At 48.0% G+C, this 15,816-nt stretch overlaps 1 protein-coding gene across 1 annotated transcript; it reads right to left on the reverse strand.

Annotated features, from left to right (window-relative positions):
• Positions 1 to 3,512: 3,512 nt before the first annotated feature.
• On the reverse strand, positions 3,513 to 14,584 carry CRAT (carnitine O-acetyltransferase). Its single transcript, XM_010140271.1, is given in 15 exon segments — positions 3,513 to 3,728; positions 4,162 to 4,299; positions 4,778 to 4,840; positions 5,297 to 5,432; positions 5,660 to 5,782; positions 6,274 to 6,393; positions 6,613 to 6,713; positions 7,556 to 7,734; positions 8,222 to 8,396; positions 8,986 to 9,151; positions 10,151 to 10,204; positions 12,275 to 12,393; positions 12,825 to 13,019; positions 13,097 to 13,168; positions 14,441 to 14,584. Coding segments are annotated over 15 exon segments (2,001 nt in total).
• Positions 14,585 to 15,816: the final 1,232 nt, after the last annotated feature.

The following is a 15,816-nucleotide window of genomic DNA, read 5'->3' on the forward strand; positions in this document are numbered from 1 at the left end:
GTAGGGAAGAGGTTTCATCTGCGCATGGAGAGCGGTGTAGTGTAAAAAGCTGTTCCTCTTCGTGTTGCCTTCAAACCCAACCTTCCTACAGTAATCCTCAGGAGAGAGAAAGCTCTCGTAAGACACGGTAATAAACTCCCCTCTGTTCTCTGAGTTGTTTGCAATCTGCATCTTCTGCCTACTTTTGCTGTACCTTCCCAGGAATCTTTGCAATACTCGACACAGTAGAAATTTCTTAGTGATCCCATGGATTTTCTTAACAAATGGTGCTGTGCAGGAAAAAGATCTGAGCTCTGCCTTATCCTACACTGGTATGAAGTCTCCTGCCACTAGGTTTCTGAAATGGAGCATTTTCTTTGGAGTGTGTGGCTTTGCAAGCAGATGCTTTCTATTCCTCCCCTGTACTCAGTGGGGTTGGATGGAGATAAAAACAATAAAAGGAAGGTGACAGAACGCTCTGGTTCACTGTCCTTGCTGTCCCCACACAAACAACCTCCCATAAGGGTAGTTAGGTAATTTCTGCAGTGTCTAAGGAGATTTAAGCCTTTTTGTAGCACATATCTGTTTATTGTGTTTCAGTTTATTCAAAGAATGTTTCAAAACTTTGCATGACATGGATTTCAGTACTGAACACAGCCAACCAGCAGAGCATGCAACACTACCAGCTGTGTCATGAATTGCACTCATACCCCAAGAGTTATCTGAATATGTTCAGTCTATGCAATTCTTAAATAACTTGTTCTGAAGCAGTAGTTTTTCCAGAACTTAGAAGTTTCTTGTTCTTAATATGTCTTTAAGACAATGGACGTCTCTTGATAAAACAGTTAGACAATCAGAAACAAGGAGGAGAACAGTGTTAAGTAACATTGACATTGAAAAAATCAAGGAGGTCTGAATCAGGACAACACATTTAGAGCTTGTACAGTAAGAAAAGACCTTTTAAAGGAAGAACCTTGTAATAATTTTAGCGTCCTATCAAGGGTTTCAAAAATCAGCCTCACTTGTCTGAACTTCAGCTCCGTACATCAAGGATGCATTACATGCTTTATGAATCCTGTTTCTCTTTCAGTGTCATAGTCGGCTGCTTGCAGCTGTGCTCTGCTGAGGCTAGTGGGACATCCAGAGTAGATCAATGCCGCCTTCTGAGATACAATCATAGCAGTGCATACTTCTGCTTAGTCTTTAATAGGCACTTTCCTTTGAGAGCTTCCCCCTTCGAGACTGAAGGAGAACAGGGCCAGTCTCAAGTACGAAGTGGCAATACTGTAGCATCAGGGGTTGAAGGCATTGCAGACAGGGAAAAATACCTCCTCCCCTAGCAGCAGCAGTTCACTCGGTACAGGGGGAGGATTTACTTTGGCAAAAGGAGTATTTTTTCAGTGTAAAAGGCTCCATGAACCCAGATGTGATTCCAGCAAGGTTCGGTCTTTTTTATGTAGTATTTCCATGAGTACACTGTGATAACACTGAGTATCTTCTTGGAGTTCTCAGTTTGATTCATACAGAGGAGTCAACAGAGCAGGGATGTGTGCTCACGTGTCTGTAGTGCTCCTGTTGGGTTTTTTAGACTATCTCACTCCATTCAGCAGTCTTCTAAAAGATCAACTAAATACATGTAGATGATGTGAAGGTGGCACTTCATACAATCACTGGCTGTGCAGGTGAGTTTCAACTACATTTTCCTTTTAAAGGTTTATTTAGGTATAAGATAGAAGCTTCAAAATATCCTTTTTTAGGAAAAAAATGCAGTAGTGTTGGCTTGTCTTTTGAGAAGTGAATTAATTTTTTTCCTTTTAAACAGTGCAAATTTCTTCATATAAGTTCACCAAGGCACTTTGATCATGTCCCCTGCTGCTCTATGATCAGAAAAACAGCGATTATGATCAAGTATTTCCCTGTTAGCAAAATAGGCCATCACACTCCTCATGCTTCTTGTGTATGGAGATGTCCCAGCAGCCACATCTTGAAGGGTGTGCAACTTAAATTCCTGTTGCAGAAATGGCACTAGAATTGTTCCTTACCATGCATTTTTATTAAATAAAAGTATAGTCAGGAGCTCGGATTCTGGCAGGTTCACTGAAGCAGTGCTACAAGAATTCCTGTGCTATGATTGTATGTTAATGTTTATATATAACCTTCCACTGTCTCCGGTTTGGTAGCTGAACGGGGGGACGCTGTCACGAGATCATTCTCTCACAGAGTAGAGCTGGCACAAATCTGAGTAACGTTGCAGTAAGAAAAAACTCCCATGAGCGTCAGAAAAGGTGCTGTGCTGTTACTGCAGGAACAGAGGTTGCCACACATGTACAGTGCCTGTGAGTTCTCCGCTTTCTCCCTGCTTTTCATTTTTGCCTTGTTAAAGGAGAGTGGTGTGAAAGAAGGGTGATTCTGCAGCTGTTTTTACTTTGGCTCTTAACAGAGCTGAACTCTGTGGGCCAGAAACAAAAGTATGTTCTGGAGTTCCTATTTGTCCGCAACTTAAGCATCGTGCATTGTGCACAAATATGTCGTTTCTGAAAGGAAGGTATCGAGACATACTGGGTCAACGTCTTGCCCCGAAGGAGACTCGGCATGTGGCCTTCTGGCTAGTAAACATCAATTCCAGAGAAAGATACAATGAACCAGTGTCCTACTAAATGCGTAGGCAATCCCTTCTCACCTCCACAAGCAGATAAAGCCAAAGCTAACAGAACCTGTGTGAGAGAAGTGATGTACAAGCTTTGCAGGGAAAAAGCTTTACGCTGAAACTGAAGCTCAGTGGCTAGAACTACAACAGTCAGCTTAACAAAAATCCCAGAACAACAACAATAACAACTGCCTTAGTTTGTAGCAAATTCTGTTCTGTTAAATAGGGTCAGTCCAAGAGAAAGGAGATACCAGCATCCTAAAACAAGGGGAAGGGAACATTGCCAGGCCTGTAACATAGGTAATGGTCAGCGTGCCTGGGATAAGCAGTGCAATGCACTCCAACAGGACTGGTTCTGCTCTGACTTACGAACTTCTTCGTCCCCTTGCCAAAGTTCAATGGTGGAGTTTTGCTGGAGCAGCAGAAAAATCTTCAGTCAACTTTGAAAGATGCTGGCTTTTCAGAAGACTAAACCAGCAAAAAGACTTGGTCTTACAGTAGTTGCCTTCTATACTAAACAATTCCCTGCTTTTCCTGGAGAACTACCATCCTCACCAAATGGATTTAGGACTGGTAAGGACTGTGCTTTCCATATTCCTTTATATTAAGTTCCATAAAAACTTTATTTCAGTCCTCTTTGAGGACAAGGAGGGGCACTTTTCATTGACAGGAAAGGTCTGGTCAGTTCTACTTGGGCTTAAGACTGGTTCCTCTCACCACATAGTATCTGCGGCTGACTGTTCTGTTACTTCTTGCTGAAAACAAGCGGAAGATGTTCTCCTAGGTTCCAGGGCAAGCTGTCCCCTCAGTCATTTTCTGAGGAACTGGGAACTTCAGTGCTGAGGGGTAGCCCCTCTCATTGGGGGTTTTGCATCATGTTTGCCTCTTACAGCTTGGATTTGGGAGTGGACTGGAGCAAGACTCTCATGTCTAGCAGTGCCTTCTCAAGATAATGTGTCATGCGGGCGGCGTTTGTGTCAGCACAGCTGTTGAATGCTGAAACTGCAAAGTTGATGTGTTCATCCATAGGGTTGTAACACACTCCGTAACCATCTGGAACCACGGGACCAAAACACATCACACAGTCTGTCTTTGCTGGGACCTGTGGAGACAACGTGATGAAAACCTTCTAACCAGTCAGGAAGAAATGTAGCCATCGAATGCTAACAGCTCTGTCAAAAGCAGAAGGAACTGCCACCTCGTTAAGATGCTCCAGAAAAGGGCCTTTTTGGTCAGACCTGCCTACCACCATGTGCATGCCATCCTCGCAGCCAACTTCCACTGATCTCACTTGTGTTTAGACACCAGACACTGCTGGTGATCTTGGCTTTGGTTTCCATAGTTTTTTACAGGGTTGAGAGGGACTGTACTAGCTGTGAGCTTTGCAGATCTGCAGCTTTATGGGATTGGTAGCAGGCTTAAAAATGTCTGTCCTCAAGGGAAGATGAGTTTGTAATGGAAGGAAATGAAGGAGAGATGTGCAGAAGACAGACAGTGAAAAGAGAGTGCACTCTCTTTGCTCGGGTGAGTCCTACCTGGCTGGTCGAGAGGTTGAAGTGCATTGCAACAGCGTACGCAGTGTCCATGAACAGCTCAGGTATGCTCACGAGGTCCTCAACAGCTTGGAGCTTCAGGCCTAAGAGGTGGCGGTCTATTGCATTGCCCCTTATTGCCTGTAAGGAGGGAAGAGAAGATGAAAGCCTGTCTAGCAGGCAAGTGAGCAAAACTGCCCATTTCTTGGGGTTAAAGAAAAAAGTATTTCTAAAAATCTCTAAGTTAGAAGGAAACTACATCTTGCTCTCAGTCTCATTTGAAAGGACTGTGAAATTAAACTCACTGGTGGAACCAACCTTACTATCTGTCTGTGGGCTCCCTCTGGTTTGAGGGGTCCTCATGCATTGTGGCATTTAACAGCCACAATGACAGCGAGAACTGAAGCTATTTTCATACTGGATTCTCTCTTTTAGATTAGTCACAAGGGATACTAAAACCACTAGCTGGGGAGAAAGGATTCAGTCCACACCCTAAGGCACTGCCAGATTAGAGTTAGATGTGACATTGTCTGCAGAGAAAGCTCTGAAGGTCTTGTCTTTCACCATAGCCCTCACTTGGTAGGTAAAACCCCAAGTCGGGGGGGTTTTTGACACTCACCATATCAGTGTATTCCCTGTGGGCCTGGGTAGCTCTCCTCAGCAAGTGTGTTTTCTCCTGGTCCTGTGAGAGAACACACAGAGCTGTTCGTGAGTTTTTCAGTGGAATGGAAAACCTCATTGTGGCTGTTCCTAGGATGGAGGGCACTTCTGCCCTGTGTCTCTTTACAGGACTGTTTTTCAGATTTACTAGATTTAAGTTTTGAATCATTTTGTTTGACTGCATTAGTTCAACCTGAATGCAGTTCTCCATCAGTAGCAGAGCTTAGTCTGAGTAGCTAAACAGGCTTTTAGGAAGGACATACTCTTTTTGGTAGGATTAAAAATGTGCATGTGTTCTTCCCCAGGGTTTCAGTACATGTGAAAGGAAAGCCAAGTGAAGCCCGAAGTGTCTTAAGTATATACTCCAAGCTGTGTTTTAGCTCAGCTGTCCAGTTCTGCTGCACAGGGTTAGCTAAATACGCAGCTTTTCTCTTTTCTGGGGTGGAGTTTTCTTACTCCACTGCTTTGAGATTCTTACCGATTTGTCTGGGCTGTCCATTGCTTGCACAAACTTAAGAGAGTCTACAGAATTGGAGCGGATGGTGTCTGTGCGGCCCAGGCGGAACATCCGTAGCGATGCACTCTCGTATGTGGCACAGGCATGGCCGTACATCCTGGATGATGGAGAACAAAGTCACAAGAGTGAGTTTGCCCTGAGAGAAACAGCCTCTTGTGAAGCTGAAGAACTGGGGGGAAAGGGAATTCTTTATGTGAGCCAGCCCCGTTGATCTCTGATGCTTCCTTCCTAGGATTGTGCACACACAGTGGGGTAAGTGTCACCTGCTGGTGAGATTTGTGTTTGATGGTGAAAGGCTGAGACGCTACCTGTTGGTGGTCTTACCTGTAATAAGCTAGCTGCAAGGCCAACTGGATAAAAGCATCAGGACTTATTTTCTCTGACTTGGGGAAGTTTTTCCCAAACTGATGAAAGACCGAGACTTTGACATCCAGGTCTTCGACCATTCTGCAAGGCAAGAAAGAGGAAATGTTCCTTTGCCTGCTGCTTGTTCTTGTAACATGAAGTTATGGATTTGCTTTCACGAGGCTTAGTGAGAACAGGCTTGTCTGGATCTGACCTACGCAGGACAGAGCTCCATCACACACAGATGTGTTTGGGCAGCACCACAGAGAGGAGCTGGTTTTGGCCACTGCTTCACCAAGTTAGATGGGCTTGTGTGTTTATCCTCCAGTGTCCTTAGCTCCAGTAAAGCCTTGCTCTGTCTCAGTAAAGGGATGGATCAGCCATTACCCCTTTCCAGCACCTCTGACTTTATTTCTGGCAGGTGGCTTTAGGGTGTTTTTCAGCCAGGTTCAGTGCTGTTTTCCCAGTGACTTCTTGGGTCAATTCCCTGGCTGCAGTGGGGAAGCCTCATTTAAACCACTGACATGTTCCAAAGGGGGACATGAATTACTTCCTCAGTCACTCACCAGACCTCTCTGTTCCTTCATACTTACATGTTGAGGTTCTGCTTTGCCTTCTCTATGTCATTCTTGATTTCTGGGGTGATGTTAAACCGCAGCTTTTTGGGCATTGGTAAAGGAATCATGGGTGATCTCACTAACTCAGGTTTCTTCCTGTGTAGAGAAATGGTTATGTTTAACCAGACCTCTAACATGAAGCTCAGCTCAGCATACCAGAACTTGGGTAGAAACGTGCAGGGGATCTTCCCTAACGGCTTGTGATAATAGTTACAGGCTGAAAAGCTCTTCACAGTGCTATTACGGTGTTTTTTGAAGGGTATGAATGAAATCCTCTCTCCAATACTGAGGAAAAGTAGGGGAGGCAGGACTCACGTGTACTCCACAATGTGATCCAGAAGAGCAACAATGGGTGGGCCTTCTGCCGGAGCGTGCTCATATACAAGCCCACAGGAGCCATCTTCAGCAATGATGAACTACAAAAGAAGCGCGACAGGACAGTGGTGAAGACAGACATCCAGTGTGTGAAGGAGGAGCTACCCAGAGAGATCTCAGTATGTCACTGCTAGGTATCGGAACAGTGATTCAATGGTTTTGATTTACTTAAGTGCACCCATAATATTCAGGAATAATCTCACCATGTGCTGGCTTACCCCTACTTGTCTATTAGCTGAACATCTAATCTTTATCCGATCAGTGAAGAGTTCTAAATAGCTGAAAACATTATGAAGAGCTCAGCAAATACGAGAAGAATCTTCTAAAGCACCAGTGCTACTTGCCACAAATCAGGATGTAGCGACTAATGAAGGAGAAGCTCAAACAGCAGCTGCTATTGAAGGCTCTTGACAAGACTGACTGGAGAAGAGAGCAGAGGGATGCCGTGGGACGGCAGCTTATGTCTGAAAAAACAAAATGCTATTGGGCTGCTTAAACAGGAGAAATTACAAGCCTGGAGGAGATACAAGCAACAGACCTCCCAGTGTCTGAGCTGCCTCCAAGCAGACGAGACATTGCTCACTGCAGGCAGAAAATTGATTTACAAGGAACACAAAGAACTGCTGCACTGAATAAGCGTGGGCAGAGGCAGTAGAAGAAACAAAAGTCCCTGAGGCAGGAGTGAGAGCTTGTGGTGACTGCAAGGGAAACCACAGGATCTCACAGCCAGCCACCACACCTTGTCTCCCCTATTTCTGCACTCTTGGTATGAGGAAAACTTGCCTGCAAAAGGTTTCTGGGATTTTTTGGACCTTTGTAGTCTCAGGAAAAACAATCTCCTCCAGACCCATGTCGTCAGCACCTTTGACGCATCAGTACCTACTTGGAGGGTTTTGTCGAACCATCGGTTCCCGCTGTTCAAGCGACTGCCTCCGCCATGCAGCATCTGAGCGGCCACCCGGCTTCTGTAGATGTCCTCAGACACCCGTGGCATCGGTGCATCAAGGCAGACAACGCAAATGCTCTTCTCAATGCTACGCACAGACTCCTTGTTGGTCTTATCTGGCAGAGAAATGAACAGCAAATAAGGAAGAGGTGTTGAAAAACTCATTTTAATTGGAGGGAGATTGAAATTTGAAAGAGCAGGTTTGAAGGACCTAGTGCTGGATTCCCACTGTACCTCAATGCAAAACTTGTCATTTAGGTGTGATTACTGTTATTAAAACTCTCGCCCACTGGGTTGGTACAGATGTGAACGTGCTGCCGTCACCCTCCTTTCTTCACGTTTCTTACATCCTACCCATTTACAGGCCAACAAGCTTTAGGATTTCAGGTTTAACAAACCAAGCTTCAGACTTTGCCTGGGAACTTTCCCACCAAAACCAAAACTTTGCAATGAAATCAAGTTGCTTCTTCGAGGTGGAAAGCTCCTGTTACCTGTCCAGAACAAGCTTGCAAAGGAAAGAACTGAGCAGAGCACGGGGGTGAGGTTGGTAGTCCAGACATTGGTGGTGGTTGTTAGCACTGGCATGTCAGGGGCTCTACAGACCTTTCAGAAGGTTGTTGTAAGCTTTTGCCCAGGAGTTTCGGTGGTTGGTGGTGAGGATCCCAACAGGTTCTTTATTTGTTTGGAGGGAGGTGTTCCATATCTTCTCCAGCTGAGCGAAGAGCTGGTCAGTGGTAAGGGGACTTCCGTCACTGTTGTAAACATCCAGCTCAAAGAACTGAAGGTGAGAAGAGAGGACAAGGACAGAGATAGAACATGAGAGAAGATCTTTATTGTCCAGCCCCAGAAACAGGCAGCAACCATTTTGAGAAGGTAAGACCTGACCCAAAAACTCAGCTTGTAAAGAGATCTTCACAGGATGCTCAGAATTGAGAGACCCAAGTCCAACTTCCCTTACAGCGCATAAATACAGTCCAGGTTTTAAGAAACTGAGGAACCATGGTGCTAAGGGCCAAAACACAAGGGATTCCTATTTCTGAGACTCAGATGTGGTGGTAGGGTTTGTTAATCCCATTTCCACTTGCAGTTTCCAATTCCAGACAAGATCTTTGAGAGATGGGAATTGCAGGGACAAGAAACAGAGGAAGAGAGTGTTTTGGTTTTTTTTCTGCCTCAGTTTGTTGCTCACACAGGGCAATCCCTGCTTTGGCCAGCTACGGCCAAAGGGGATAAAGGGAGCAGGAACAAAGCCCCGGTGAGGCAAACCTTGTGGGCAGAGACTTTCTGTTCCCTTTCCTCTGGACCACTGCTAGCTGAAAGAGACACCTGCATCTAAACAAGCCTCGAAAGCTCAGCAGCTGCCGTACCTGGAAGTTGTGAACCACTGTGATGTGTCTGGACTGCTTTTTGCCTTTGGCGTAGTTGACAATGGTGTCCCGCTTGGGCCCCGGAATGCGGCAGGATGAGAGGATCTGGTAGTACTGGTTCATGCAGAGGGGCTTGCCACCCATGTACTCCACTGGAAGGGTCTCGCTGGAGAGACCATGAGGTAGGGAGGAAGGGGGAGAGGAAACACATCAGTGAGAAGGACTGCACTCCCCACACAAGGCAGGCACAGGCTCAGCTGTGCAGCTGCTGTCGCTTGCTCCAGCAAGACCTAAAGGTGTTGGTGCTGGCAGTATGCAAGAGGGCCATCCTTCCCCATAGCCATCAGCTGTCTTAGTAGGGGCTACAAAAAATACCTGTTTGCTGGCCTTTCATTTGGGAAGGGGAAAGGTGCTATCCTCTGCATAACACCAGAGAAATGCCTCTCTGGACCTTCTACAGAACTTGGTGTACACCGTGCTGTCTGCAGAGGAGAATCAGGGCACGGTATACTGGGAGGTGTATTGTTGCCTGTGAATTGGCAGGAAGAGGTTTTTGGCTATAACTCTGAGCAGTGAGTGTCTGATGTGCTATCTGTGTGTCATGAACTAGACTCGGACTCGATCATATTCCAGCTACCCCGCTCACGGCTGACCCTGAGCCTTGTCCGAATTTGGAGGTAAAGATGTGTGATGTTGGTAAATGTATTTTTTTTTTTAACACAGATAAGGCCTGTTCAGCAGAGGTGTGTTGGTGATCAGAAGAAAGAGGGTAGGGAGGAACAAGTTTCTCTAAAGCTCATCCTGTCTAGCTGGGAAGTGAGAAACACCAGAAATCCAAACTGAGAAACAAATTCCTGCTGCCTGAGCTGTAACTTGTTCTGTGGGCAAACAGAAGTATGTAGCTCCACGGGACTGTCAGTCGGGCTCGCTCTGAGCATGTATGTGTGCCAATGAAAGTATTAAGATAAACAAAGAACATGAAGAAAAAAGTAAATTTGCTTTTTTGCCATGGTGGTGCCCTTGGCAGCGAGCAGTGATGTTGATTACAATGTCTCTTTTCCAGTATGTCTTCTCTTGCCATTTCTATTTCTAGTCTCTTTGACGAGACTCAGCCTGTCTGTGACAGTAAGGAATGTGTGAGAAGTCAGGAGGGTCACTAACTCACTTGTCAATCATGGTCTTGAAATCCAGGATGCCCTCGATCAGCTTGGCAGCAAACCTGGAAAAATTTGCAACACAAAACAAGTTGAGGCTCAAGCACAGAACCCCAGGGGCTGAGGAACTAGCAGAGCAGGGCTGGCAGAGTTTCCCTCTGCCCCTTGGGAAGTTCAGCTTTGCTGCCAAGACCCTCTTGTGCCCAGCTCTGGTTAGCTGATACAGCCACACCAACAGCAGCATTTTCTACTGACGCAGAATGATTTTATCACATCCTAGCTCTGAGTCTTTGCATTAAAACGGCCCCAAGAAAAGGGTTTTTCTGCCCTTCCCTGGCTAGGGGCCACCTCTGAGTTTCAAGCCGGGATGCAGCTGTATCTCCCTGCGTCCAAGACTTGCCACTGCTGACTTAGTTCCTATGCAATGAATGTTCTGCTGCTAGAAGAAAAGAACATTCCTCTGGCACTGAGGGAGCTGAAACAAACACACATGCTGCATGTGGACGCTGAGGTGTTGTGTTTACCAGGATCAGTGTAAATGCTGCCAGTGCCAGCTGCCAGCAGGGATGGACGTTGTGACAAGCCACATCAAACTGCTTAGCTGGGTGTGACAGATTAGCCTACTCTGAGCTGGGAGCTCCCACCCACGAACAGGAGCAAGGAGGCAGAAGGTCACTGTGACAAGAGGTTGCAGTCAGCGGAGCCTCAAAGGCTTTAATGTGGTGCGAGCGTGTGGCCTTTGCTGGCAGCGTCCTCTAGATCTGCCTCCCCTACCCACCCCTAGTAAAGATCAAAGGACATCACTGAGGGCGGCAAAAACAAGTCAGACATCCTGCAAAGCAGTTTTCAGTGAAAATTTCCCTGCCTTAATGCAAAATCTGAGGAGGGGAAACTGCAGCATGAAAGCCCGTATCCTTTTCCAGAGAACAAACAGCCTGGGAGCAGAGTTAGGGCTTGAGGAGGAGAGAGTCACTGACTTGTGTGCAGCCAGTGCTGCGGCCAGGTTAAGGAATGGAGACCTCCGCTTTCTAAACTTCCCTTCAGGTCTCTGAAGGTTTAGTCTCAAGTCACACTGTCAAACTTCTTTTTACAGCCGCAAACTATACAAACACACATTTAAATTGTATTTTATGTGGGAGCCCAGATTCTTTGGCAGCTGCTCCGTTGCACTGGTTGGGGCACTGGTAGTGCTCCTGATCTTACATTCTCTCTGGATAACTTCAGAAGAGCTTTCAAAGACATTTGCTTAGAGGTGTATCCGAGGGAGTGAAAGGGCTGACTTGTTCTCAGCCTCCCTGCTCCCCGGGCTGGTGCTTTTGAGCTTCCAGAACATTGATCACTGGTAACTGTGGCAAAGGTAACTGTGTAAAGGTCAACGCTGAAGTTTTGCAGGTGGATTTAACGTACTCATAGTGGTGGTTAAAAATTAAAGGGACACCACAAGATTGGATGAGGCAGGGTTTGATTGCAAGGAAAAGCTCAGAGCAAAGAAACTGGTCACTAAGTTTCCCAAACCATAAATCACAAGTGAAACCAAATAATAGGGGACAGTCCTTTGCCGGAACAGACCGAATGACAGTCCCTGCAGCAGGCTCCCCATCCTATAAACTAGCAAACTCCAGAGGCAGTTCTGGACCCCTGCATGCCTGGGTGGAACACTTTTTATGCCTCCCTTACTGCACACACAATCTAGGAGCCTCTTCAGTGAGTCAGGTACATCTTCACCATGTCTGCAGCCAGTGATCTGGCCATCTTCAATGAAGATCTGTGCTAGAGCAAAGACTGACACCGGACTCTTGGTTTTCCCCCTTGATGAAATATTTAGTCAGGTGCAACCAGGGGTTTCCTTACAGCCTGGCAGCCTTTCCTTACCTGAGCAGCCCTCTTGCACAACACAGCTATCAGAGTCGCAGAACGGCTTGGGTTGGGTTGGAAGGGACCTTAAAAAACCTCTAGTTCCAACCCCCCTGCCGTGGGCTGGGACACCTTCCCCTAGAGCAGATTGCTCAAAGCCCCATCCACGTGGGAGCCACACGATAATTACTCTCCTTCGCAACAGCCTAAACACCCACTGCCCTGTCCAGAGAGAGGCCCATCCTATCTGAAACATAGGGGAAGGTAAAAAAGGACTTTACCTGAGCTGCCCTTGTCGATCCAGAAAATCCTGCTTAGGTAGAACCACACCTGGGCTGGAGTGGACCACGACTGGCAGGCGATACTCCAGGTAAGCTGTCTTCAGCCACCAGTCTGAGAGCTGGGATGGAGAAAGGTAACATGCAGGCATGGCATCTGCTGCTGTTTGACCCCAGCCTGGCTTTACGGTCTCAGCATCCTGCCCCCAGTTCTGCCCACACTTTGCAAATGGACTATTTAGGTTTTGTGCTTTGCACATCGAAGGGTAGAGGGATATCTGAGCAAGAGCAGAGGGTTTCCTTCAACTTCCTGTGGCAGCTGAGTGATGCTAACAGGTTAGTCAGCAGCCACAGACAGGGTCAGCGACTCCCTGCTCTGTTCACCAAGTCCTGGTGAGGAGCTCGCACAGCTCAGGGAAGTCAGATGCAGACTGGTCGTGAACGTGATGCCATAAAAACACAGCAGCCAGCAGATGCAGCCAGGACACTGGAGAGGTGCGCACTGGACCTCCACCCTCCCTAAACAGAGCCTGGGGCTAAAGGCCTGACCTACCCAGTTCTCTGTTTTCTTGGCTCTTCTCTCCAGGCCTTTCTGCAGCCTCTCCCCGACTCCTCCTGGCTTGCGGAACTCGGTCACCAGCTCCTGCGTGTGGTTCAGCTCCTCCTCGCTGATAATGGGCTGCAGAGCCAGCAGGTAACGGTCCAGCGTTTGCTGGAGTGGCGGCACGGGGAGTGGGGGTAGCGCTTGCTGATAATGGGCTGCAGAGCCAGCAGGTAACGGTCCAGCGTTTGCTGGAGTGGCGGCACGGGAAGTGGGGGTAGCGCTTCCTGATGAAGTTTCAGTCTGCCTGGGATCTTGCCTAAAGCTGTCGGCTTCAGCAGGCCATAGGGCCTGGCCTGCAAAGCACAAAGTAAACGTCGAGACAAAACTTGCCCCCGATGTGCTCGAGGTAGGAAATAACCTGGACCTGGGAGTCTCCTCCCAAGATCTCTGAGGGCACGCAGACGTCTCAGCATAGGAGCGGGGCACCCAGAGTGCAAACGCAAAGCGCAGGTGTGCTGACTGCCCGCTCGAGCTGGCTGGAGGACATCCAGAGAAGCTGCAAAAGAGAAACTGGATCTCCCAAGATACCGATTCTCAGCTCATCAGAGGAAATCCTGCCAGGATAATGATACATCTCCCACTCTCTGGGCACCTTCCAGCTGGGAGTCTCGATGTGTCCGACAAAGTCAAACTCTTCCATCCCATGGTAAGTGGGAAGAAAGTTGTGAAAGATATTCATCTTACGTACTGCCAGAAACTGTTGTTTCAGTACTTCTCACAACAGCGTAAGGCTAGAAAGTTAAGCAGGACTCTTGTGCCAAATCAAACCACCCTTTGGGCTTTGAGGAGGCAGAATTTAGATAAGTTTGGGGCAGAATTAAAATGTCTCTGACTGGCCAGGAATTGTAAATAACCAGCAACGGTCAGGGAAGGACTACAGTCCAGCTGTACCAGTATGGGACTGGCCAAGTGACAGGAGTCTTTGAGAGAGAACAGGGAGAGCTGTTCAGGTAATTGCGGGTGATGGCAGCAGGTCCCTGGGGTCTGACGGGGCCACATGGGAGTAAAAGCCTTAGGAAGCACTGTACCAGTTCCCTGGGCGGAGAAATGAAACGGAGCAGACCCAAGTGCTAACCAGAAAAGGAACTTGCCAGTATTCCCCCAAAAGAATAACATCCTCTTGTGTGAACAGGGTTGGACATCCTTCATTCTGAAGATGTTTAAATTGCACTGTAAAAGGTTTCAGTTCCCTCTGCCCCCTCCCCCATGGGATCTACTGAATCAGAGACTCTCCTACAGGACTCTGACTTTGCATCATTGCTGTACTGTGGCCAGTGAGAACATGCCCTTTGATTTCCGAGGCAATGAGAAAATAGCTGTCCCCCACCTCCTCCCAGCAGTGAAGCGCAGAGAAGAGCGAGAGAGCTAAATCTGCAAGGTGACAAAGCCTCTCTGTGGTGCTGAGCCCCCAGAGAAAACGCCCTGTGCTCTTTGTAGGACCTGGCAAGAACTGAGAATCGAGGTTTGGAGAAGGAATGTTAAAAACAAGAGAAGGGTGAATTACTGAAGCATGAAAGAATGGGGTTGGGAAGAAATGAAGGGTGTTAATCATGAGCATACTGTACCTTCTCTGCTTGCTTCTGCTTCCTATCCATGGCTGGTAGGACAGAAAAGACCGTAAACCTCTCCCTCCGCCTGTCTCGGTTTCCTCTTCCACCTGACAACGTGCTGCCCGTTCAGGGCGTCACCTCATTAGCAAACTGCCACATGACTGCTCTGATCAGAGGGCTCAAGGCCAGACATTGGCCTGGGAGAGGATGGGGGTAATCAGACCAACAAGTTGCATCAACTGCCATGAAGGTGCCTTTCTGGAAGCCCTCCCTCCCACGGCCACTGGCTGGCAGCCCTGCACTGCCCAGCCGGGGCTTGTTGATCAATACCGTGCAGGCAGAGTCCCTCTGCCATCAACAGCTCAGGACCTCCAGCCACAGCAGAAGTGAAGGTGCTGCGGATGTCGTTCCTCAGCCTTTGCCTGGACTAGGAAACTACAGCGGCTGCTGAACATCAGGCAGGAGAGTCCCCAGTTTCTGTCCTGGAAGAGGTGACACTGTGGGCTGTCACCAGATGGGACGATCTGCAGGAAAGACTTACTCAGGCAATGGGGAATTTAGTCCTTTTGCTCGGTCAGAGGGTGTCAGATGAGAACAGGAACTGGACAGTGACCCAGTGTCGCTAGATTGGGGCTAAAGGTCATGTCCTACTACCCTCATGCCCCACACGTGTGGCCATTACTGCAAGCTGAGACGGTGGGGTGTTCTGTGTTGACAACGCTCAACAAAAACAAAAACAGGTTCTCCAAAGCAGGGCAACCACAGAACTGTGCAGTCAGGAGGCATTTCACCCCCTCCTTCACATCTGTCTAATCCATGGAGGGGCTGACAAGCAGTCTGCTACATAGCTGAGATCAGGCGTGATGATTCCAAACAGTTTCAGCGAAAATCCTGAACCAAGTTAATCGAGGACGCTGCATGTTAACATGCGGAGGGGGGGTTCTGTCTTTCCTCTTTTACGTCCTCTGAGTTGAGGTCAAACTCAAGCGTTTGGTGGGAGGAGGGATAGCGATCGCAGCGCAGCAGTGGAGGCAGCTGGCAGCAAACAGAGCAACAGGCCACCTTTCCCACCAAGCAACAGGGAAAACGAACACCAGCGGAGAGTGGGTGTCCAGCCTGCGGGCTGGCATTGCTCCCGAGCCACGTTCCAGCGCGGCAGATGACCTTTTCTGGAGCCTGTGAAGCTGGTGGGCAATCCACCTGCGGCCGGGGGCTGGAAGGCAGGAGGAATTTCAGAGCCGTGTCTGGTTCCCGGCACGGCCACAACATTTAGTGTCAGATGACAGCGGTTTGTCTTTTTCTTTTATTTTTAAATTAGAAGCTGGAGACCCCCTCAAGCCCAGAGACAACCAGCCCTGCCTGGCCCCTCTAAAAGCGTTTCTGGGAGGGGA

Source organism: Buceros rhinoceros, unplaced genomic scaffold, assembly GCF_000710305.1.
Source record: "Buceros rhinoceros silvestris isolate BGI_N320 unplaced genomic scaffold, ASM71030v1 scaffold19887, whole genome shotgun sequence".
NCBI classification, from domain to species: domain Eukaryota; kingdom Metazoa; phylum Chordata; class Aves; order Bucerotiformes; family Bucerotidae; genus Buceros; species Buceros rhinoceros.